Source organism: Anser brachyrhynchus (genome assembly GCF_964034855.1).
Source record: "Anser brachyrhynchus genome assembly, chromosome: 7".
NCBI lineage: Eukaryota > Metazoa > Chordata > Aves > Anseriformes > Anatidae > Anser > Anser brachyrhynchus.
In genome coordinates, this window is record NC_137701.1 from 24,301,494 (window position 1) to 24,325,792 (window position 24,299).

Below are 24,299 nucleotides of genomic sequence, written 5' to 3' on the forward strand. Positions count from 1 at the left end.
CTATGTGCTTCCTCAAAGTTCTCACAAGCTTAATTCTTAATGGGCCACTTTCAATGTCAAATTTCAGGTGTTATACAAATCTCTCCACATAACTCATTTTACCGATTGCTTTTTTCTGCCTCCTTAAAAGCAGCCGCTATCTCCTCTAAACAAACAAGGGAAAAGGAAAGGTACAAAGGGAAAATAATAGTCGTGGAGAAGAGTGGAGGCCTGAAAGTATGCAAACTATTAGAAACTAGCGTAAGACTTATGTTCAGCTGAAGAAAATTCTTGAGGACAGATGGCAATTCCAGTATTCAGAAGAATCATTGTTAGTTCTCTGCCTGCTTTTGGCTTATACTTTTAGACTACTTTTTATCAAATCATTAACAAAACCATTATTCTTATGTTCATCATTGAACAAAAAGTCTCTCTATTCCTCCAAAGAGTTAAAAACTGAAATCAGGTATTGACAAAACCATATCACTGGTACACAAGTTGACATCTAGATCTAGAATTAACATAAGCACCAAGGTGGGGGAGCTTTATGGAATACAGCAGCCAAACAGGTCATTCAGCAAATAGAACAACAAGCCTCTGTTCAACTGTATATCAGTTTTGTAGTGGCATTCTAGTCTTTAACCCTATGCCTATTTAAATTTTGTCCATTTCAAAAAAAGGAAAATAAAATTCAAAATAGACTAGAATACTACAAAATTCTAAAGTAAATTATTTGAGCTACCGTACTTATTTAAAATGCACTATTTTTCTCCATTACCAGTTCAAAAGGATTTTAAGATCTTGCCCTTGCTAAAGATGACCTCGGCTTTGGACGGACTCAGTTTTGCTATAGACTTCCAGCAGCAACTCAGCTAAGCTCTCCAGAAATTTGCTATTTCAGGACAAACCATGCATATATATATACATACAGTAAAACAGTACCTCTTTGGGACTTCTAGGAGCACAAAAAGGGTATTTTTATCTCACATTTTAAAAACAAATAAAAGAATAAATAATAACTGTTCATCACATTTGTTAGACTCATTTTAGAATAAAATTACAAAGATTTCATAAATTGAACCAAGGAAAGCAATTCAGAGGTCCCACTGGAAAAAAAAAAATCAAACAAAATGGTTTTAGTCTAACGCTCACATTCTGGCTTCTGTTTGAAGCATCAGACCTTGCAATTCCAGAAGAGGAGGCTACTAAGATCACAGAACCAGGTTCTTCACTGATGCGGAAGGAGAAAGAGACAGCAGTCATAAACTGAAATGGGAAGCTGCTGACTATATTCAGAGACAAAAATAACCACCAGAAAACAAACACACATACACAAAAAAGCCACTTCCAGACTAATAAAGCATTGGAATAGATACCCCCTTAAGACTGTGGCATCTCAAGACTCAAGTGGACAAAACCCTAAGTGATTTGGGTCCAAACTCAACATGGAGCCTTTGTTGCACACGAAGCTGGGCTATATGATCTTCTGAAATTACTTCTGACCTGAATGATTTCTGCTACCTGGATACCCAAATGTTGTTTTTTTTCTCCTTGCATTCTCTGAATGAGATTAAGATAACAATACAACAGCACAGCAAAAACCTCTTTTACAGAGGTGGCAGGATACAGTCCGCACATAGGATTAAGATGCACAGCATGTTTGTTTTCATCTGTCAGGAGGTGACAAACATGCAAAGTACAATTTATAAAAATTTATCAAAGACAAGTCTTCTTCAGAAAACAAGTATTTTTAAAAATAGATTTTTGCCATGAAACAACAGATCTTCCTACCAATATTTCTGACAGTGCTTTGCTCGGAAACATAACAGTGCAACAGACACGAAATTTTGCTGTATGAACAAGAGATTTTGTTACATACCGTACTAAACACCAACAAGTGCCATCAAACTTCTCAGACGTACAAAACAGACTACTGACCATTTTGGATATTTCATAAAACTTTCTGTCCGCAATTATTTATCAAGGGAAACCAGTGAACTACCTCTCAGAAAAGCAAACCATTTTAAGTGGTGACTTTTTCTAAATAAAGGTTTCTAATATAGTTAAATAAGTAAAATAAAGACTAAATTTAAAATAGTTTAAAAAGAAAACACCGCTATATTTAACATATGACTGTTAACATATAGATAATGTTTGTAAAGTGAAAGAAATTACATTACAGTGCATTTAATGTAGTTATATTTTCCTTAAGAGGTGAGGAACAGCTGCTAAGTTAAGGTCCAAAAAATTTATTTTTAACATTTGGCAAAGGTATATAGTTCTCTGTACTGAGATTTCAAAATGTATGTTGGAAAGAAATATAAAATGTCAATATTTAGCTTTAATCCAGATCTTTAATGAAATTACTTCTGCGGAATATTCTAAATATGTATTATAACTCCCATTTCACAGACTGGAAAACCGGAGATTTTTTTTTTTTTAAAGGCTTTTGTAATAAGTACAAGATAAAGTGACAGCTAGACAGGTTGCTCCACTCTCCACATTTTACCATGCTTACTTTGAATTTATTCACAAAAATCAATTACACAAAAAAAAAAGCCAAAACAAAGCTTTTTCTCTCTGGGTTCTGCTAACACTGACCTGAGCTAAAGTTATATATATATATATACACAAAATATATATATATATATATATAAAACATATGAGTTTTTACAAGCAGCTGGAACATTATTAGCCTAAATATTGAAATATATGGTACATAGTCATGGAAAAGAATACTGCTTGTGTAAAAATATATGTGTGTAATGTTACAAGATCAGTACTAGAGTTGCCTTTCCTGTGTCCTACAATATTTAAGGATTTTATTTTTATATGTGGATTTCATATTCTGTTCAAGGGCTTTAAGAAGACAAGAAATGCCTTTTTTAAACAGATGAGAATTATGTCTTCTGATCTTTGAATTGCAGTCCCAAACCACAGTCCTAGTAGATGCTTGGAATCAGAAGATGTGTGCCCAGATTAGGAGAGCAAACAAAGAAGTTAACAAGTTTTAGCTTTCTACCAGTGACAGGGGCAAACCGCTTTCTAATGCTTTGGTTAGACAAGGTGAACCTGAGGCTCCTCACCAGAATTCATTTCAACTTCCTGACACATGAAAATAACCTGTGCCCTGCTTTATCCCTCACTAGCACCACCACTACTGCTTCACTGACTACAAACCATAGTAATTTATCTGGGCATGGACCTGCCTCAGGCAGGTTTAAAATTAGCTAATGTGTTATTTTGGACTCGTTTTTAAATACTTCTAATCTCAGTCAAAATACACCACATTAAAATCTTCTATGCCACATGCTCACAATAGTTTTTGCCACACAGTTATGCTGGTAAAAGGTATAATGAGTAATGATCTTGGACTCATGCAGCTACATGCACTAGCAAAAGCCCACCAGTACAGCGGCTACTACAGCAACAAAATTACCTCTACAAGCATTTCTTCTTTTGCTGGCGCTGAGAAAACACAGGTACTTCCCTGAAATATGCTAAACTCAAATTGTCTATGATACTAAGGGGCACTAGACAGCACATTAAGGAAGCCATACAAACAAAACGGTCAAAACTGACCTAAAAAATCTCCCCAGCTCTAATAAATCTGTTCTTACAGTTCATCTAAAATCAAAATACATTTCAATGCAAGTGAACTTGCCGACCAAGGATATAAAAATCATATACATCCCGCAGCCCAATCTCAACCGCTAAAATCAAGAAATTAATCTGAAGTACTATTCATAATTTGGGGTATTCTTTCTATTTCTAAACTTTGGGGATGCACTTACCAGAAATATTTTTTTTTTAAAGACGTGAAACCTGAGAATGCAATTTATTCTTACTGTAGCATCTAGACACATTAGAAACAAACATTACAAGACTTCCAGCGATCTCAAGTACTGGCAGCAATGCCATAAGAAAAGATGTAACTGAGAAATGTTTAGATGGACAAAAATTCAAAATAAAAATGCCAAATATTATTTACATGAGGAGAACAAAGACCCTTATTTAAGATGACATCTGTGTCAAACAACAGTGGAAAAAAAAACCACACCACTTAGTGAGCAAGTGTGGAAGTGTGGTATAACAGTAGTGTGACTTACTGGGAGGCTTTTCCCCTTAATGGATTTAATAGGTAGAGAGCTCTAAATTTTTGGTATAGTACCCCCAATTATATTTTGACAAAATAATTTTGTTTCAACATTCATACTTGAGTGAGAAAATAAAAGTAAGCATAAAGCAAAACTTACAGAAAAAAGTCAGCACTAATTAAATATTCTACTGCAGTATTTTTTTTCCACAAGAACTACCAATATATTCTTCCACTCTTTATGTAATTTAAAAGACAGCAAAATTGATTTCGACATCTAATAGCTTCCAAACAATTTTTTTTAAATTTCCTGTATTTACATAAACAAATATGATAAAAGAATCAGAACTAAAAAACAAACAAACAAACAAAAAACTTTAAGTGAAACCATAGATTCACAATATTCTATTATGAAATTAAAGGAAACCTTAGTGGAATTGTTCGGTAGCTTCTGTATAATCTCTCACAGGAAACATACTACAGCTTTACAGAAAATGAATACTTACTTTTTAAATATTTATAAATTTACATTAATATCATCCATATATACCATGATGCATTTCAATAATTATTCTACAATACAATGGGAGTGCATGCTCAAACAAAACACCTCAGCAGTATTTTAAAGCAGTAAACCACCTAGCCAATTTCTGTACGTTCTGTAGTTTTTCTAATCCACTCTCCCTGTGGTTGAGCAAAATCGAATTGCCTCTCACATTTGCAGACAGCTCTGTGAAGGTGATAATAGAGCTGCTCCCTGCTGTCATGAGGCAGGAAATAGGAAAATGGCATATGGGGCTAGAAAGAAATAAAAAGAGAACTAAACAAGAACAAAAGAGATTTCAACAAAGGACAACTATAACCCAATATGCTTTGCAAGTTAATCTCTTTTCATAATCATTTAACATACTTAATCATCTATCTGCACACTTTCTGAAAATCTTGAACACTTGATATCGAGTCTTCTGTAAAGTTTTATTGCCAAAAGCATTTGGAATAGGAAGGCTATTAAGAGCCATCATATGTAATGCCTATAAATCAATGCCTTATTGGTACCCACATTAAGGGGCTAAATCTATTCTGATCTGCTAATAATTGATCTTAGATTTTGTGGCTAAAATGAAATCTCTGAAATAATGTACACTTGGATTATTAGTTGCAAAAATGTTGAGTCACACCTGAAAAGCAAAATATGAAGTGAGGATTATGACCGGTTATGTGTACTGACAATATCAAAGAGTTCCAGCTTGTTTAGGACTACTGATGTAAGGTGCAAAGTAAGTGGATGAGGATGTTTTCATTTACGGTGAGATTATTTATTTATTTATTTTTAAGGGAGGATGGGCCTCCAAAAATCAAGAACTTACACATATATACAGTGCCTCCATACTAATTCTTACTGAAGTACCTTAAAAAAAATAAAAAAGCTACTATACCTTTCCTTTTACACTTTGAATGGGATCCACCACCACAGCAACAGCTCTTTCCGATAAGGCTTCAAAGCTCTGCTGAGTATTGATATCTACACCAGACAACCAACAGCCAAAGCCAGGGTGACTATGATACCAACCAACTACCATCTCAGGTCTGAAACAAAGAGAACACCGAGATTCTTTAAAAATAAAAACATGCAACACAAGAAGAAATAATAAAACACCAGGGCATAAATTAAGATGATCTGTGAAAAAACACCATTGGAAATATTTAAATTACTCTCCGTATTATGGTGAATACATGGATATGAATAAATGTGACAAAAGAGGGCTATCATTAAGGGATGCACATTAGCAGTGGAAGATCATGCTTTCAGTTTTTCACCGTTACCACACTTCCTTGAACCAGTTTTTACCCTTTCAGCACTTGAGTAAATATCTACTCTTTAACTCCTTGGCATCGAGGGTTGAATTTCCACGGCAGAAAGTCCATTTCAGACATGGACAACGGGAACTAACGGTGGGAAAGGATTAAATATCAATTAAACCAGCAGTAGAACTAGGAACTCAGTCAAAAAGCAATTTGCACTGTTCTGTTCAGCTGCTGAGCTTTTTGCTAACATTAATTTTGAAGTTTTTCCCACAGTAAAAGAATTTGAGCAAGCAGACGACAACTGTTGAGAGGTAGGAGTGAAATAAAAATTTATTTAAATCCTAGAATCTTTTAGCAAATAATTTCTCCTTTCTTTTTATTAAAATTGCTCATAAATAAGCTAAAACTTTGTGATTTTTTAAAATCTTAATTGAAAAAAAAATCAATCTTTTACTAAATTGAGCAGCATTCTTTCTGTGCAATAATCAAAGATGTGGGTTTAATATAACTGACAACCTCCTGACAATTGAAAGGCATGAGGTGGACTGAATTACATGCTACGTTACTCACCCATTTTCTGGACCAATTATATCTTTTTAAAACTTAATAGCAGCTCCTACTTCACTAGTTTTACAGAGAGCCAGCTGTTTCTTCTAAACAACATGCAGGGAGTATTTGTTATTCTCAGGTCTCCTCAGGGTGACTTACCTTCCTGTCTGTTTCAGCATATCCAACATTTTTGCTTGAAATACAGGATCAACTGCCTCCACACTGACACCCTGATGTAAAAAGCAGCAGAAATCATGGTAATTGCACATGTAGTAATACTTCAAATCTTTTTACGTGTTACTTTTCACAAACAAAAATTTAAACACAATGTCACAAGCATCTGTTAAAAAAGGAAACCTGATTACTTTAGAACACCCTTAAATGTAAAATACTATTTATAAATGTATGTCAATGAATGTTTTAAAAATCTAAAAAAGATTTTGAACTGTCATTTAAGTAATTTCTACTATGATTCGTCTTTTCTACCTGCTTTTTGTTCTGTAAGCTCTGGCCTGTTGTTTCTCACAAGTTCAACTCAATAAATTTTGTTCAAGAGAAATAACAGCTTTTTGTTAATTCTACATATACTGACTATGTATGAATACACACAAAGTCAGGACAAAAGAATTTAAATACTTCATTGTTGTGGAGCTATGAGTTACAAAGGGATCTGTACTTTTTTAATTGCAGTATTTTATTTGTTAACCAAAAAAGTACCATCAATTCCAATTATAAATATTGGTTCATCATCTCTTTAAAATATATTTTCATAACATTAATATTCTTACTCAAAATTAAAATGCTTAATTTTTTCACACCATTAAAAAGTATCATTTAAGAGATATGCCACTATAAGATCTGTCAAAGAGATTTTGAAGTGTATCTATAGCATCATCACAATTAAGGACATGATACATTTCTAGTCAAACCTTTACATTTTTGAATCCTTCCCTTGGCTAGTACATGAGTTCTTAAAGTTATCAATTCGTAAGTCTTGTAAGTGGTGTTATACCAATATAATTTACACATAAAGACAAAACAGATCTCCAGTGATATACACTGGTGTATAGTACACTATATGTATTAGTCTTTGCTTCAGAAATGAAGTTTTCGCTTTTTTTTTTTTACTGAAACCCTTAAAATACAAACAATCAAACACTATCTAAGCATAAACTTAAGGTATCGATACGTGAATCAGACATGTTCAGATTATATCCAATAGGTATAGACAGCTTAAATAAGATTGAACAAATAGGTAAGGAAGGAAAAGCTTTTACAAATTATTTACTATGTGGAAAGAAAAAAATAAAAAGTCTAGCTGCAAGAACTCACCGTTCCAGACTGTGGCATAGCAAAAACATCAATCACTCTCACAGTGTAATCATCAACAAATTCCCCAAGCATCAGACCCATAACTTCCATAGGGACACCAGCACGACCGTGTTTCAACATCTGGAATTCAGACCAAATGATATTGTTTAACTATATATGTTTAACAGGAGGTTCAAGTTTGACCTGGGATAGTTCTTCCAGCCTTTGCTTCTTTATTGATAATTTGCAACTTGTAGCACTTTTGGAAACCGTAAGGCACTATAAGACAGTAAAAATTAAGCCATAAAAAGAGAAATAACTTTCTTATTTTGAAAGTTCCACTCAATATTAAATGCATCGTAAAAATTAGTCTGACCAGCATCTAAAGAGCACAAGTCCATAAAGTCTGGGTAGGTGCCAGGTACTCAGTCTCAGCACCACACACAGCTGTAGCACACACGAGACACTTACTTTCAGCAGCGCAAGGGAAGAGATATAAACCTGTTCCGCTGTATCGACCGCAGGAGCATCTGTTGGTGGCCCCTATGAAAAGAATAAATAATCAAGTATTTTCTCCACAGTTGTTACAGCCGTTCCTAAACATTTCCTTTACTGTTCCACGTTATGAAACTTAAAGAAAAATGCATGTAAGATTTGGAATTTGTGTGCTGGATGCAGTTCTTACAAACAAAAAAAAAGCACACGCAAGCCCCAAATGCTTTTTTATAGCGCCTTCCTACACTAACCTGTTTTGCAATAAAAAAACACTTAGCCTCCATCCCGTCTCCCCCATCCCTAGAACAATACCAGCCTAAACAGCAATCTTGTCAGAATCAGTCACGTAAAAAACTGGCAAGTATTGCACTGGGTACAAACCTGTTACAAGACATACAGACTAACAGTCGGATTAAGTTTCCATTAGTCAGCTTTGCCGCAAAGCTAACCTTCGTCAGCTGTAAAATATGGCCAGTTCTCCAATTAACTATGTGTTTCTTACAGTGGTGTGAATGTAAATGCTGCTGGGCTAGCATGATTAACTGGCACCAACACAAACAGCAATTTCCCTTTGCTTCATCAGCTTTCAGCTAAAGAGGACTTGCAGATAAAGGCTATGGGAGTACTTTGCAGATGCACTGGTACAGTGAGAGAAAAAACGGACCTCCGATCCCTAGGTGGAAAAGCTGTGAACAAAATACTTTGCTCTTTGCCTTACGAGTAGTTATTTAAAAATTAGCACAACTGTCCCAGGTGTGAATGATTGGTTGAAACAGGTTCTCTGTACTGCTGAAAATGAAAAACACAGGAGGCAGCAGTTTAACTGTCCCCTTCTTGAAGAGCACGAGACATATTGCTCTTACATACAGAATTCCGTATCAGCTTACCTCATTACAGCCAATTAGCACAACATTCATTACTTTGTTAACAAATTGTGTACAGCAAATTTCAAATGAAAAGACAAAAGGTTATCTCTGCACTAAGTGACGCAGAACAAACTTGTAATGGCTACAAAGCAACCATGGAGTATGGGAAAGAAAGATGCTCCCCATTAAATTAAAGAAGGAAAGGAAATGGTACCATTATGCAAGGCTAGGTTAGAACTTTGATTCCGCCGTTATATGCAGTATAACACTTAAAGTGAAAAATTTACAAGCAGTTCATTAGAACATTTTGCAGAACCAGATCCACGGGGCACCAAAACACTTAGTCCAAATATACTACAACCAAAATGCTTGGCTGATGAAGCTTCAAATGCCTAATTGTTTTTTGGTACTGTGCTTTTTTCATCCAAAGGTGTAATTTTACATTTTTAAGTGTATTTTTCCTGCTTCATTTAAAATTTATCCTAAATTTTCTTCTTTTCACTTAATACTTGGAAAGCATGAAGACTTGTATTTCCATTTAATCACAGCTAAGAAGAAAACACAGATAAGGGTACTTTTTTAATTTAAAAAAAATAGTTTGATAACAACAACTTTCTACGTGTATAAAGCTCCTTTCCAATTTTCTACCAGTTTTACACCAGAGAGAGTCTGAAGTGATTGCAAAAGTACAAATTAAGTGACCTTGGCTCTGTATCAGGAAGAACCATAACATTAACACTGTGATATGACCACATATATATTCTACATTATATATCATATATATGATATCACCATATAAATATTCTACATTTCTCCTAGATTTCTTTTTTTTTTTCTAGATTTTCTCTGCAAGCAAGCATTGCATTTCAACATTCGCTATTTTTTAAACTGAAAAGCTGTGATTTCTGGAAAACTAATGTTCATGCTTGAGATTGGCTTCTCAAAACTCAGGAACTTAACTGAAGTTTATTCCACAGATTATGACATTTAAATTGGCTCTCCTGCATGTACTCTCTAATGTCTGTTAATATGGCAGATCACACTGACACCCTTCCTGCAGCTGAGGCATTAATCATGTCTCTGTCCCCTACATAGACACCTGTGTTCACAACTTGTAAGAGTTTAATTATTCTTCATAACTTTTCCCATTTTAAAATCTATTTAAAATCAGTCAGTAGAGTCAACACTTAGAGCGAGGAGACAAAGACAAATATTATTACATTTTGTTTCTGTAACAAGGCAGCTAAAATACTGTTAACTTAAGCAAGGATAGGAAGAAAATCTGGGCGTTAACCTACTGTGCTCATTCCTAATCTCTCTCTCATTATTTCTGTACTTGTTAGAGGTTTGAAATTTTTGTTTGCAGTAGCAATGGTCCAGAAGTATTTAATAATATATTTGCTATTGATCCTTTGGGCATTCTACAAAGTAAGTTTTAGACACAGACGAAGGCCAGCACCCATAGCCAGCAACTCATTTTCAGCAAAGGGAATACCGCTTATGTATCAGGGAACACTCCACTAGTATAAATCAACTTTGCCTAGCATTCTTTTCTTTTTTTTTTTTAAGCCATAGCATTCACTTCTATGATTTTGCACTTTACATGTAGTTTAACTATAACTATGCATGTAAAAATGTAGTTTTACACACTACGTGTAGTTTAGCTATATGTATACACAAATAAAATGACTACACCATTAGTAGACAGCAACTGAAAACTTCACTGTTTCACTTTAAGCACACGCCCTAGATCATAAAAATATTAAAGCTCCAGCTCTTCTCATCCAGTTCAATTAATAAACTTAAAAATTACCTAATTGTAATCTACAATGCAAATATCGTGTTGATTTATTAGCTAACAGGCTCATATAGTACAGTGTATGTTAACTAGTTGCTTGCTTGTGAAGACCTCACGATTTCCCTTTGTCTACTCTGTTCTCCTTTTAGATTATAATTACTAATTATTAGAAAAGATGATAACTTGTTGCAGTGTACCAATCATATGTATTTATTCTCACATTTATATTCCATTCTTTTTCTGGTTATAGATTAAAATAACTTCTCAGAGTTCTGAGCTGATTTGGATGTACTGATTCAGGAATTTTGAGAAAGACACTGTCTATAGGTTAAAACTTGTCCACAATCTACCTTCACAATAGACTGAATTTCCTTTTATTTTCCTACCAAAGGTAAGATGGCACACAAAATAGTACAGGTACACACTTATCCTCCTACAGAAAATTATAAGGCCAAAGTTCTTTAAAGATTCTTAACATAAAACTTTTAAAGATCTAACTGACAAAACCAACAGAATATATCTTGGGTCTTCCAAATAGTTTGCTTTACATGATGCCATTTGAAAAAAAAAAAAAAAGGGCATTTGGAACAGGAAGCGGTTTACTTCCACTCTGACCACTTCCTTCTCCAGAAAGGGCCGATGTTCTAAGATGGTGCCGGAGCGAGAGCTGTAGCTCCCGTCAGCTAGTTACACAGCACATGGCAGCCACGTATTACACGTCTGGAGAGTTCTTGGGCCTGTTTCTGCTCGTCTTCTACAGACATTTATTCATTTCTTTCATCATGGAAAAAGAGGGGGGGGGAAAAGACTATTAGCTAATCTCTACATGGAGGCAAAGTATTTTACGCTGACCCTCCACAGCATGTGCTATTATCACTGTTCATAAACTTCACTGCCTGCCAACTTTAACAAAGGAGCACCGTCCTCATGAAGCAGAGTACTAAATTAAATTAACTGGTGTCAGAAACCTAAACAAGAAAGCATTTGTATCTGTAGTGCAGAAGATCTGCTGGTATTTTTGGTTTTATTATGGTACTCAAAGGTCATGCAGTTCTCCCACTACAGTTTTGTAACTGTCCATCTCACTGCAAAATAACATGCTGCCTTCTTCCTGCCTGCCCACAGCTTTATTGAATAATTTCTTGGGGAACTGGAGAAAAATGGGATTTAGAAAGAGCAAGGAGAATATTCTTTTTCCTAATCGTTCCTGTATAAGCTGAAGAATACAGTAATTACTAAAATTTAAAGATTGTTCTTAAAATAATCTCAAAGAACAATGTTATAGTGATACTTATTGAAAAATGATTTTTATTCCAAATCTGCTATACACATCAGTCCAGCAAAAGGGTGCCTGAAGGCCAGTCATCTTGTACAATCTAATCAAATTCTGGTGTTGTTTTAAAGTGGCTGAATCCCAATTTCATTGACAACCGGTAACGTTAACAATATTGCAATGCATTTTATTTTTGCTTCAAGGTGTTTCCAGTAAGACTTGTAACGGAAAAGGAATTACATTCAGGTTAGAACAGAGGATTATGGTGAGGTATTAAAATTATTCACTATACAATTTTTGTTTCAAACAGTTAAAAAGATGATCCAATATAAAAAGCAGCCCTTTACTTGGGCAGGCCTTGTTGACGAAGTGTTAAAGGCGTTTGCCATTCTAACAGGATAAAAACTAACGCCTTGAAGTGTTATCTACTCAGGCCTTTTAGCAAATTTGTTAACACTTTTAGGTATATTACTCCACCTTTCTCTTAGTGTGAACTGGTATCAATTATTTAGCCAATTTTATTATGTTATTAAAATACCTGCTGATTAAATGTGAACTAAAGTGTCATTTTAGAGCACTGCTCTTTATTTGTAGTATTTCACATTTATTCAAATTGGTATAAGAAGTGGACTCGATTAATTACACTATCAATAGTGAGAAATACTCCACAAATAGAGACACTTTCTATTGTCTAAATGGATCTTAAATACTGTTCTACTGTCACGCTAATAGAACAAAAGATGATGTTGAAATACAGCAGAGCAGTTTCAACAAAGAAACCCGGTTTTACAGGGGCAGATGTAATAAAAAAAGGCAAAGTGTTGTAGAGCAAATCTTAGCTTTATTGCATCAAATAACATTGCTGTGTAAAATATAAGAACCATTGCAATCATGACTTTTTTCTTGCAATTGGAACAATTTGAACATGAACATAGGACACGCATGCGAACGCTGACCGCTGTAGTGTTTATTTCTTTCCCAGTAAGGCAAGAAAGAACCTTTTAATAGTTTAATTCTGTGAGTATTAAACAACTAGTGTGAAAAACAAGCTGCATGTAAACTATTTCTACTGCCTCTGCTTCAATGACTAGCTGAGGCAACCTGTTATAGGAGGTGTTAATTGGCAATAGGAGTACAAGTCAGAAGCATGTTCCCCATCGTCCTAACCCAGCAAGGCTAGGTCATTAAAGTGGAAATGAATTCTTTCATGCCGACTTAACCCCTTCAGTACATATTTTCAGCTGTTATATCTGAAGACAATTGAGAAAGATTAACTAAAAAGACAAAAACTTGCCGTACTTTTGAAATAAAAAAAAAAGTGTTCACAACCCCCTTTTCCCTTTACTCCCCTACTGAACCACCTCCATTGTAAGTGTTCCAGATAATCATCACATTTATTATGAACTAAGGAGGAAAAGGGCATCTAGGGTATAAAAGCAATGACAGTCACAATAAAATAATTTAGCATGCTAAAAGATATGTGTAAAGATCAAATGCTTAAAGTGAGCTTAAAGCTCCCGTTTTTATAAAGGTAAATCCAGTAGCAAATAGTTTGGAAAGGGGAAGGAAACAAACACAGAATATTACATGCAAAAATGACACAAATTCAAGCAAATATGCAAAGTAGGCAGAAGTATGAGTGATGATAAAAAGACTTTAAGAAGTCACCTAAGTACTCTTCTCTTCTCTACTTACCCTTTGTAGAGAAGTGGTATAACGATGAATTCACAAGGATTTTCTTAGAAGAGCATAGTACTTTTTACCCATTGCTAAATCTAGAAACCTTATTTAAGTTGTGATTGTGGAGCAGTGTTTCTGTACTGAGACAATACCCTTGAAAATATTAAGTCAGTCAGTGGAAGTGGCAAAAGGGAATAAGCCACATTTCCATATCTCAACAGTTCTAACAACACTGTCATGATAAACACCAGAGCAAATGATCTAATTCATAAAGAGTGAAAAATCCTAAAAAGTTCATAAAAATATATTAGTTTGCACTGTGAATCACACGCTAATTAGTAGAAATTTGAAATTTTATTGCAGTTTTCCAGCTAGTACACACACAATTTTACAGTTAGTTCCACATCAACAGGATTATATTTTGAAGCAAGCATTATGTCTAAACAGTTTGTATGTTTAGGCCCATTTTTATACCAATTATAATCAAGCATACATAACAGACCACAAAATACCATAAGCCTCAACAAACAGCCTAGATTTCTGAAAGGATCACATTGTCTTGTTACACCATATGTCAGATGAAATAAAAATTTCAGTAATATGTTTAGTCTCAGACAGTCTCAGGCTCCAAAATGGAGTAGGGATACTAGGGAAATATTATGGCATCAATTGCTACTTTAAATTAAAAATATCTTTCTGAAAGCCTTAACAGGCTGTATTAAAGAAAAAAACTGCCTCAGTATATTTTACAAAATCCTGCCTCCTAAAAAAAGGAAAAAAGGTTTATCCAGGTTCATGTTTACAGCAGAACTCAACAACAGCAATACAGACGGACTTGAAACATACATTTTCCATCTCCCTCCTCTTCAAAAGCCAAAATTACAGAACACGGAACTTTGTATAGCTCTGAGCAGTTGGCTAAATGGGTTGGGATCATCAGTTTACAAACACCTCTTCAGCAGAGCCAAAGATTTACTACCTATTTTGCTTGTTTGTTTTAAATTAAAAAAAAAACCTTCAAACAAAAATATTGACTAGCTCATTGAGATACTCCATAGAGAAGCTGGTCAGAATTTTAATTAAAAACAGAAAAAAAAAATCAACAATAGAAGCATCCAAAAAATTTAGCTTACATTTCTAGCCTGTCCATTCAAAACGTTGAGTAGAAAAAATTTATCCTTCTGCCAGCAATCTCTCTTGCATTACTTACAGTTTCATGAAAGAGGTACAATAATCCATCTATATGGGTACACCCGAGATTTCCCATATACCTTTAGTATGCAATTTATTTTGCTTACCTAATTGCCTAAAATGACAGGCATAAAATTTGCGTCTTCTACAAAAAACAGCTTTCCTGTTTTCCAATGTTCCCATAGAGAATATCATTTAAGACTACTAAGGCTTACAGCTTACTAAGAGAAAATATAACAGGATTTGGCAATGACCGGGTGCTGGTTGAGTTTTGATATAAGCTTAGTTATGCTACATGGTACTTGAGAGACTCACTCTAGTTAGTCTGATGTTTTGTTAGAAGCACATAATTATTAACCCAATATTAAAATGTAGCCACAATATAAAGTGATTTGTATACACCACTGATGCAATTTGCAATACTCAGATTTTTCTGTTACGTTCCCAACCCAACTGTTGCATGAAGTGGCCACTTAAGCGTATCAATCAAAATTTATTAAGACAAAAATCAAGAAAAACAAGAAAAATCAAGGGAAGGCATGCATCACCAATGCAGTTAACATCTCTTATTATCAGAGTTATTGTTAGCAAAAAAGCAATAAAAACAGGGACATAGTGTTGTACACATCTTTGAAAAGTACTACTCTTCACAGCCTCAAACTACTGGGGAAAAAAAATACTAAAGGTTGGTTTCACTCCAAAATAGAACCAAAACTAATCTGTCATCTACTTCTATCATTACAGCAGCTACTGAGGTTTAGAAACGAGAGCCTCAAGGCATATAACTAATCGGGATTTGTAATTTTTGCCTGCCTTCAGAAAGTTGTGCTCTAATCTAGACTTTTCACTATCTTATTCTAAACAATTCCACCAAGCAGCAAGGTAGCCTTCAGTGTGTGCTGTCTGAGGTCACCCTAAAGCACACTTTGTGGAGCACAGCAGTTAAATAGGGTTTACTTACACTTAACTTAGAAAGTATTTGGTTCTACACATTTGGGCTTGCTGTTGTAAAGAGCTGGTACTCTGGACACAAGCAGGTTAACTGAGAAACTCAGAAGGAAGGTTAGTTATTTGTAATACTTCCAAAAAAAAAAAGAAAACACCCACTGACATTAATACACAAAGAACACTAACGTATGGCTCCAGGAAAACCTGAGGAGAAATCTTCTATACCACACAAAGAAAACAAGCCCTTGTTCAAAGGTGCCGCACAGTAGCATTGCAACATTCAATAGCATGGGTTTTCAGAAAAAAGCAGCAATTTAGATCACTGTACAGGAGCTGTTCTCTGCTTACAGAGTGGAATGTTACAAGTGAACAGGTATAACGCAAGAGGCACAAGGATGACTGCTCTTGTTTAGTCTTTTTTGCTATTTTCTCATTATGACTACATTCATTTCCTTGTCCAAGTTCCTTTGTCTCTTCTGGGGAAAGTCAGCTGGACTACACTGGCAATTAAGTTGAGGAAAGAGAAGCTAATTGCCTAATTATTAGAAATAAAGAAGTTCAAAATCTGCGGCCAAGAGTAGACAGCTAAGAATGGTCTTAGGAGTTTACAGGAAAATAGTAGATCACAGGAAGCTGATAATGCTCAGGCACAACCCACTAGCTTTGTTATTTTTAGTAAGGCATGACTGTAGCATGGCCCATCACACTTTAAGGCATCTTTTACACCATGAAAAAAGTACACACTGTGTGTAAGTACCCATCAGCTCAGACAATTGTATGACAGTTCCTAATGTGATTCTAGCATGTCCCCATACTCTTGCCCCCATTAGCACTGTTGGATATAAATAACATTACAATTACTGAACCGTATTTCAAATGTGGGAAAAACATACCCAGACTTCAGTAATGCCCAACAACTTTCAGATTAAGCCTACACTATCCACAGAGCTGTCATCTCCAGTGGGCCACAATGGCACCCTAAATTTGATATGCAAATTTTAGTGTTTTAATACAAGACTGTTCAACCAACTGATGCAATGAGCTACTCATCTCAGTCAAAGTAAAAGAGAACAGTTTAGTATATCTTAAGCGCTTTTTCCACTCCCTGAAAACAATCATATACATATACATAAAACATATATATATATATATATATAATGTCAAGCAAGGATACCTGCTTGAGCAGAGGGATGGACCAGACAGCCTCCACAGATCTCTTCCAACCTTAACCATCCTGTGATTTAACCGAGATTTTCTATAGGAGATCACACAGGCGATTAAGTTTTTTGAACTTTCCATGGGAGTTGATGTTGGATGGTTTCCAATGGGTGACCAATGTTTGTCACTGAGAAAGTTTTAAAATTTCTTACTCTTTAAATGGGTCGATAGCTTCTGGGGAAAAAGGTAGAACTGGGGTCAGCCACCCACATCGTATACCTAGCTTCTTCAACTGGGATGTACATGGGATATTTCAGCAATACCAGCAGCATTCTGAGCACTTGGAATTTGTGGTGGAAATCATCACCAAAGTGATGGCACAGTAACGATGCAGAATTTCAAGACCTATAATTCAGACTTATTGCTCTTGCAGAGCATTCTCAAAAGGAGTACCTGAAGCTGGAAACACATGGGAAGCAGAGAACTGTGTATCATCACAATTCAGGCCACATAAAGTGTACACGCCCAGGAGTCACAGGAATAATCAAGTCATGCAGGTGCAACAGATACCAAGAACTACAAGAAACACTCCACATCTTTCCAAAGAAAAAAACAGTTCCTGATGTTAAAGACAACAGTATTCAATAAATACACCTGTATCCTCCAAACTAAGAACAAGCTGTTTCAAGAAGCAATTAACCAAAACAATTTTCAATAAGGTGCTTTATTACACAAGAGAATTTTAGCATGAAGATCAGCCACCTAGAACATGCCATTTACTTTAATATACATCAGTTTACTCCCATGACCTAACTCAAGGAAACCTTCATTTAATTGATAATTGGGAATGAGCTACTGACCCTCCTTTGCCTGCCAGATCTTAAACTCTTATTCTGAAGCCTCTCAGAAAACCAGACCAGTAGTAGTGCTCTTTTCTAATAGCCATCCTGGCTAGATTAGCAGATGAAACAGAACTTTAAATCAGTGGCAGGTCTCCCAAGTTCCCACGGTGCCATAGATTTACTAAATGGGATCAGTATGTTCTAAAAAACCATGATAATATGAGGGAAAAGGTTCCACAGCATCAAGCAGTGCAATGCTTGAAACCTCATAATCAAAGTGACAGTTTTCAAGTGCCATTTACAATGCCCTAATCTGGAAACATCCCAGCTAACCCATCTGATCAACTATTTCACAGATGGAAGCACTTGATGGCTAATTGGCAAGTCCATTATTCAAATAAAATAGCTATCTGCACTTCTATTTTCTCTATTCCAAGTCAAGGTGTAAACACTCCTTGTAAGACGCAGGTCACTTCTCTCCCTTCCTTCCCATTTGGATATTTTCCCCTTCCCCCTGCCGTCAAATATGTTAATTCAGAAGTAGAGGAACAATTTTATTTTCCATATATTGCAGTAGAACTTCTGCACTGACAGAGCAATGTAAGCTATTTTCAAAAAAATCATTTGAAAAATTAAAAATTAAAAAATATAATTACTTCACTGCTTCCTCTCACACCTGGACTGAGAAAAAGAGACAGGATGCGTTTGCATGGACAAGAACTTGTATAGCTTGCGTTATTGTTCTCAAAGTGTCAGGGAAAGAGCTCTGCTCTCTTAATTTACTCACACTCTGAAACAGTATCCAGTAGGATTGCCTAATAGAGGCATATGTGGAACTGATTTCACTAGCAAACAATAGTTCAGCGTACAAAATGAAGAGGAGTGTTGCTCCAAATTCCTGCCGGCTGCATAAGAAGAATGCTTTTACGTACCCCACAAAGCCTGTTAATTTGTCTGCAGCAAATGTACAATGCAAAACCAAGTACTAAATCACCAGTGAAATTCTGTGGTAAGCAGTGCTTCATGGGGATATCAACGTGATATGATACAGAAAAGAATGAAATAGGAAAGGGGATATAACTAAAAAGCCCAGCATGACAAGAAGCAGAGTCAGGAAGAGAAGAGACCATACAGGAGAAGGACAAGAGGAGGAGGTACTTCCAAAATCTAAACTCCCATGAACAACAGAAGGGAAATGAAAGGACTAATAGATGTTTTGTCACTTTGTGTGTTCCCTAACTTTTCCTTTTTTTAAAAAAAAACAACCTCACTCATCATATGCATATCAAGTATAAATTCAGATGCCTACAATATCAAGCATCTAAGACAATCTTGCACAAAGAACTGTTGCAAAGAAGGTCTTATTTATGGCACCATGTACAAAACTAACACAGGTATCTTCTCATTCAAGGGACATGAGGTTAATGACTAAGTTTACTGCCAGAAAACATTGTGGATTGCTTATGTGATGCCAAAAGCTATCAAGTTATCTTCCTTCCTCTTTTCCCCACCCCAAGATGGCAGTCCTTCGTCCATCTACGACTAATAAAGAGGAAATGGTCCATAAAATTTCTAAGCCACAAGTCGCTGGAAGGAAAACTTACTGTTAAAATATCACTTTAGGAACGATAGCATGCATATTGTCTTCATCAGACGTTTATTAGCCATATGAAGATAGTCAGTGCTAAATTCTATTGACCCTAAGCGTATCTCTGGGCAGTTTCCAATAGTATGTTGATAGAGCAAACAGTAAGAAGACAAAAAAAATGGATTTACTTAAAGCATTTCCCAAGTAGAATACAAGACACCAAAAGACTTGAAAATAAAGTTCTAAAAACAAATCCAACTAGCTGCAGGAACAGCATATTGTAGTTCAGAAATAACAGGGAAAAAAAAGAAAAATCACAGAATAATAAACAGAACAGGTTGTATTAGCAAGGGGAAAGAGACAAGCACTGTTGAAGAACCTAAGGCAAGTCAATGAGAAAGAAGTCCATGGTCGAGATCGAACTGTGCTTACTAAGCATTTGCTGTTTCTTGAACATCAGTTACAAAGCAAATCAAATGGAATACTATCCAATCTGATGTGATAGTCCTTTTGCCAACCAAACCCCTAGCTAAAAAAAAATAATCCCTGAATTGCATTACATAATATTCATTTGAAAGTGTTTCTTCTTCTACAAGTCTCTACATACAGAGAAATCTTACGTCTTTCTAACAGGTGTTTATCACTATGTTCAGCCTTAAATGAAGAACCTTCAAAGGCAACTATGACACAGCAATAAGAAAAACAAAGTTACACACAATTGTTTAGAACACTCTAGGGCAACCAAAGTGTAAGACTTTTGTTTATTTTACAGCAGGACAAAGTATCTCCAAGAAATTTCCCAATTACTCTCTTCCACCTCAGTTATCTGATTCACTCCAAATTATCTCTCAATCAATCAACATTTAAAACAGATCTTTGAAGGTCCAATGAAACACCGTATCTTAAGGACGCAGGATTATTCTTTTTGAATAGCCTTACTGCTGTTTGAGTAAACCAAAAGACTACAAAAGTAGCAGAGATATTCAGTGCAAGCAGCAACTTGCATAAAGAGCAATTCAGTTTTCCACCTTTTTTTTTTTTTTTAATCCAACACATACTCATCAATTCATTTAAGAGACAACTCCATATTTAAGCAAACAGAGCAGCTTTGCAGGCCAAAGCTGCCAGAGGAGTTCATCAAGCTTCTTTTGAGTATCATATTCTATTGTCTGCCTCAAATTTCTATCAAGCCTTAAGTTAAAGCTGAGAAATTCAGAAAGCAGCCGAGAGAGTTAACTGTAAATTTGAAAAACAGCTTTGATATGCGTCAAGTTCAGAGAGGACCAAGAAGTGAAAGCTTGAGTGATTAGACTGCGCAGATGTTAAAAAAATGAAGAGTCATGAAGCAGGCTGGCAGCTCAGAGGAACAAGAGAAATAAATGTTTAAGAAAGTGAAACTAAAAATAACTGAGAGCTGCTTGAAGATTCACTAAGAGAGCGTGAATAGAATTTTAGCTATAAAAAGGAAAAAAATTATGCACAAGAAGTTACAGCTTATTTGGCAAAACACCTAGAGGCTGGAAATGAGTTTAGAATATACCACCAAATGCTTCGGTATTAAACCACTCATTTCCTTGTTACACCGGACACAAACACAACACAGAATCCAAAGAAGCTGTGGGTTTCACAATTTCAGTCACTCCAGAAAAAAACTAACACACACATCACGAAGTCCAAGATAAGCACAACTGATTCCTCCAGAAGAATGACAGCCTGGATTCCAGACTTAGAACAGAGCTCCTGAGGCAGATCAGGAGAAAAGAAAGAGGCCAGCTACTGTGTCCAGCTGAGACCAAAAGGACTAAAAGGGAATTCCACTGAAGACCTGTCTTTTCCTTAAAGAAATAATTCTTCCTAGAAGCTTCGGACAGAGTTCCTTTTTCATTATTTTTTTTTCCCCCGGTATTGACAGTAGTTAGGAATAAATCTGGCACCACAATGTAATAAGTTCAGCTTGGTTTTATTTTTGAAGACTGCTGGCCACACCAACTGGCCCAGAAAAAAAAGTAAGGAAGACTTGTGCTAGCGGGAGGAGAGGCCATACAATGTGTGTGGGCTTTGCACTGGAACAGGACAGCTGCCACAGGGGCCTTTTTGCTGTGAGCAGCATTACAGTAGCAAGGACAATAGCAAACAGCATAAAACAGAGTAACACACACACAAGTGGCTACAGCTAGCCAGAAGTGATGATATCATCACCCTGAAATTTACATATACCTCAGTATCTTAAGTGCTGTTGTGACGAGCATTATAGGTACTGAAATATATCTTAAAAGCTGTAAGATTAAGAGATATATTGAAATAGCAAACGGGTATGCTCAGCCATTTTGAACAATACTACTGTTCTGAAAATCACTATTATAGGAAATTGATTTTTGAATTTTATTCTCCATTTTCACTGCTTTTGAATCCAAACTTAAACCGTTCAGACACCAAATTAAAGGTTTATAAACATTCTGTAAAAATCACAGTGCCAACACAAGTGTTCATACTGACAAGAAAAACAGTCAGGCTGTAACAATGATTTGCATACACTTATATAGCATCTCTAGAGTCAGAGATTATTACTATGAATTCTGTGGTTGGCTTTTTTTGTGGGGGGTGGTGGTGTTTTAAACATAATTAAAGGCATATTCCAGTAATTAATATTAAAAAGAGAAGATATTGACAAGCTATATACTAACCTGTCCCAGCCCGGGCATACCTCCTCCAAGTCGTAGAAGTCTATCCATATTTCTAAAAACAAAAAAACAGAAACAAAGGAGAAAATGTCCCCAGGCTCTGAAGTGTTTACTAAATTGCTATCCATATAATTCACCTTCAGTCACTCAGTATGTCAAAAATATTGGTGGTAATTACAACACAACATCAGACTTCCTGTTAATTAACACCACATATTAATTCAAGAAGCTGTCTTCCATACTAATTAACAGACCTTGTTTTATTGCTTTGGTTTTGGGTTATCCCCATTTCTGAAGATGAGTACTCTTGTCAAACTTTTCAAAACTTTCCTATCCTTCAATTAATTGGGGAAGTTTTGTTGCTCGAGAACAGCACCTACATCCAGGAAGTGCTTAAAACTTATTAGATATACAGTCAAGTTTACTCCAATTTGTTCAAAAAGCATCAATAAAAATGTGAAAGTAAGGATTTTAGCATCCTCATTAGTAAGTTCTGCGCTAATTAACTTACAGCTTGTCAGTTATCATCAAAACTACATGTGAAAGACACTGAGCAGATTATGGATCTCTGAATTAGCATCAAAAGCTTTTTTTTAATGAACTCATTATACTAAAAGAAATACTGTAAAGTAAACATTTAATGTGTATATAGTTAGAACGCTAGTGATAGTACAGTCATTTAATACATTTCCAGTGTTGCATGAGGCATTGCTTTAGTGCAAGATTATTCCAATCAACGCAGCTAACTCGTTACTTTCTTGGAGAGAAAAATTGAGGTTTTCTATCTTGCACTTTTTAAAGTACTGATCTCCAGGAATAGGAAATGTTAAGGTACCTAACTGAAGAATTAAAAGTTCATTACTCTGCAGTTTATTCACTTTATATTGTTGAAAAGCAACCTAATATTTAATTCTAGCTACCTAAGTAAGGGCTTTGTCCCAGGTGTAACAGTTCTTTTACTTGCTTACTTGACTTTGCAGTTTCTTGACTTTACACAATAAAATCTGGTAATAAAATAAACAAAAGCTACTGAAAATTCTTATAAAACAGCTGCTTTCAGCAAATCAAGCCTTTATATTTCTAAGTCTTACAGAAATTAGTAAAATTTATTAGCTTATTTTAATTATGAAATAGAAAGTACATAGTAAAATACCAGAAACTATCATCTTAACTCTACAAGTTTCAGTACAATACAACAAAGCCTGTTCGTGCAGTATAAGAGTGATTAAGAACAGCAAGTAATGGTATTTCCAAAATACACTCATCCTCAAAACAGATGTTACATTACACATAACAGAATTATACATAATCTCAGACTGAAGTAATGATACTAGATCAAGAATTTTAAGTTTAAATATGCAAAAAATAGCTTATCTTAAAAAAAATTGGCTTTGCATATGAAAAATGAAGTTTTTATGTTGAAGGAATGATGATATTCATTTTGTGAAATTAGTGGTTTTACTGACTAAATACTAGCACGATTTATATCAGTTTAAGTTTAAAACAAATATTTTAAGTTTCTCAGTAACAAATAAAAAGGAGCTATTAGTATCTACAACAAGACATGATTATTTAACTCTTACTTAATGATATATAAATATCATCCACTTCAAGCAACAATATCTATGACACATGGATCAATAACACATGCGCTATTTGATAATTTCATTCTACATTTTTAATTTGTGAATTTCACTCACAATTTTAATGCACTACCAAGCTACTAGCTTCATTTGATTCACTTCTTTTATTTTGTAAAACACGTTTTTAACACATGCAAACCTTACAACTGCAGCCTCAGCTACCAGTAAGTAACAAACTTGAAATCACGTTGTAGAATTTCCATGGAAAGGTAAAGCTGTTGTGCAAGCACAGGGTTAATCACTTAGGTGAAACAGCCATGAGCACAAATTAAAGCCATTTATGTCTCATTTTGCAGGGTAGACACCCCTCCATTGAAACACAAGATGATTCATCTTTCATGACACTAACAAGGGCTGAGGAGTAGGTAGCTGAGAAGTAGGCTTAAGCTACTAAG

The 24,299-nt window shown here is 35.3% G+C and overlaps 1 protein-coding gene across 1 annotated transcript in view; it reads right to left on the reverse strand.

The window, feature by feature from the left end:
• The window catches only part of PSMD14 (proteasome 26S subunit, non-ATPase 14), a 47,091-nt gene that overhangs the window by 16,137 nt on the left and 6,655 nt on the right, over window positions 1–24,299 (reverse strand). Inside the window, exons 3-7 of the mRNA XM_080601313.1 lie at window positions 22,265–22,316; window positions 8,213–8,284; window positions 7,763–7,882; window positions 6,590–6,660; window positions 5,512–5,662 (exon numbers count right to left, since the gene is read on the reverse strand). Of these exons, the coding sequence (XP_080457439.1) occupies window positions 5,512–5,662; window positions 6,590–6,660; window positions 7,763–7,882; window positions 8,213–8,284; window positions 22,265–22,312 (462 nt within the window). The 5' untranslated portion in view covers window positions 22,313–22,316. The remainder of the gene's footprint in view (window positions 1–5,511; window positions 5,663–6,589; window positions 6,661–7,762; window positions 7,883–8,212; window positions 8,285–22,264; window positions 22,317–24,299) is intronic.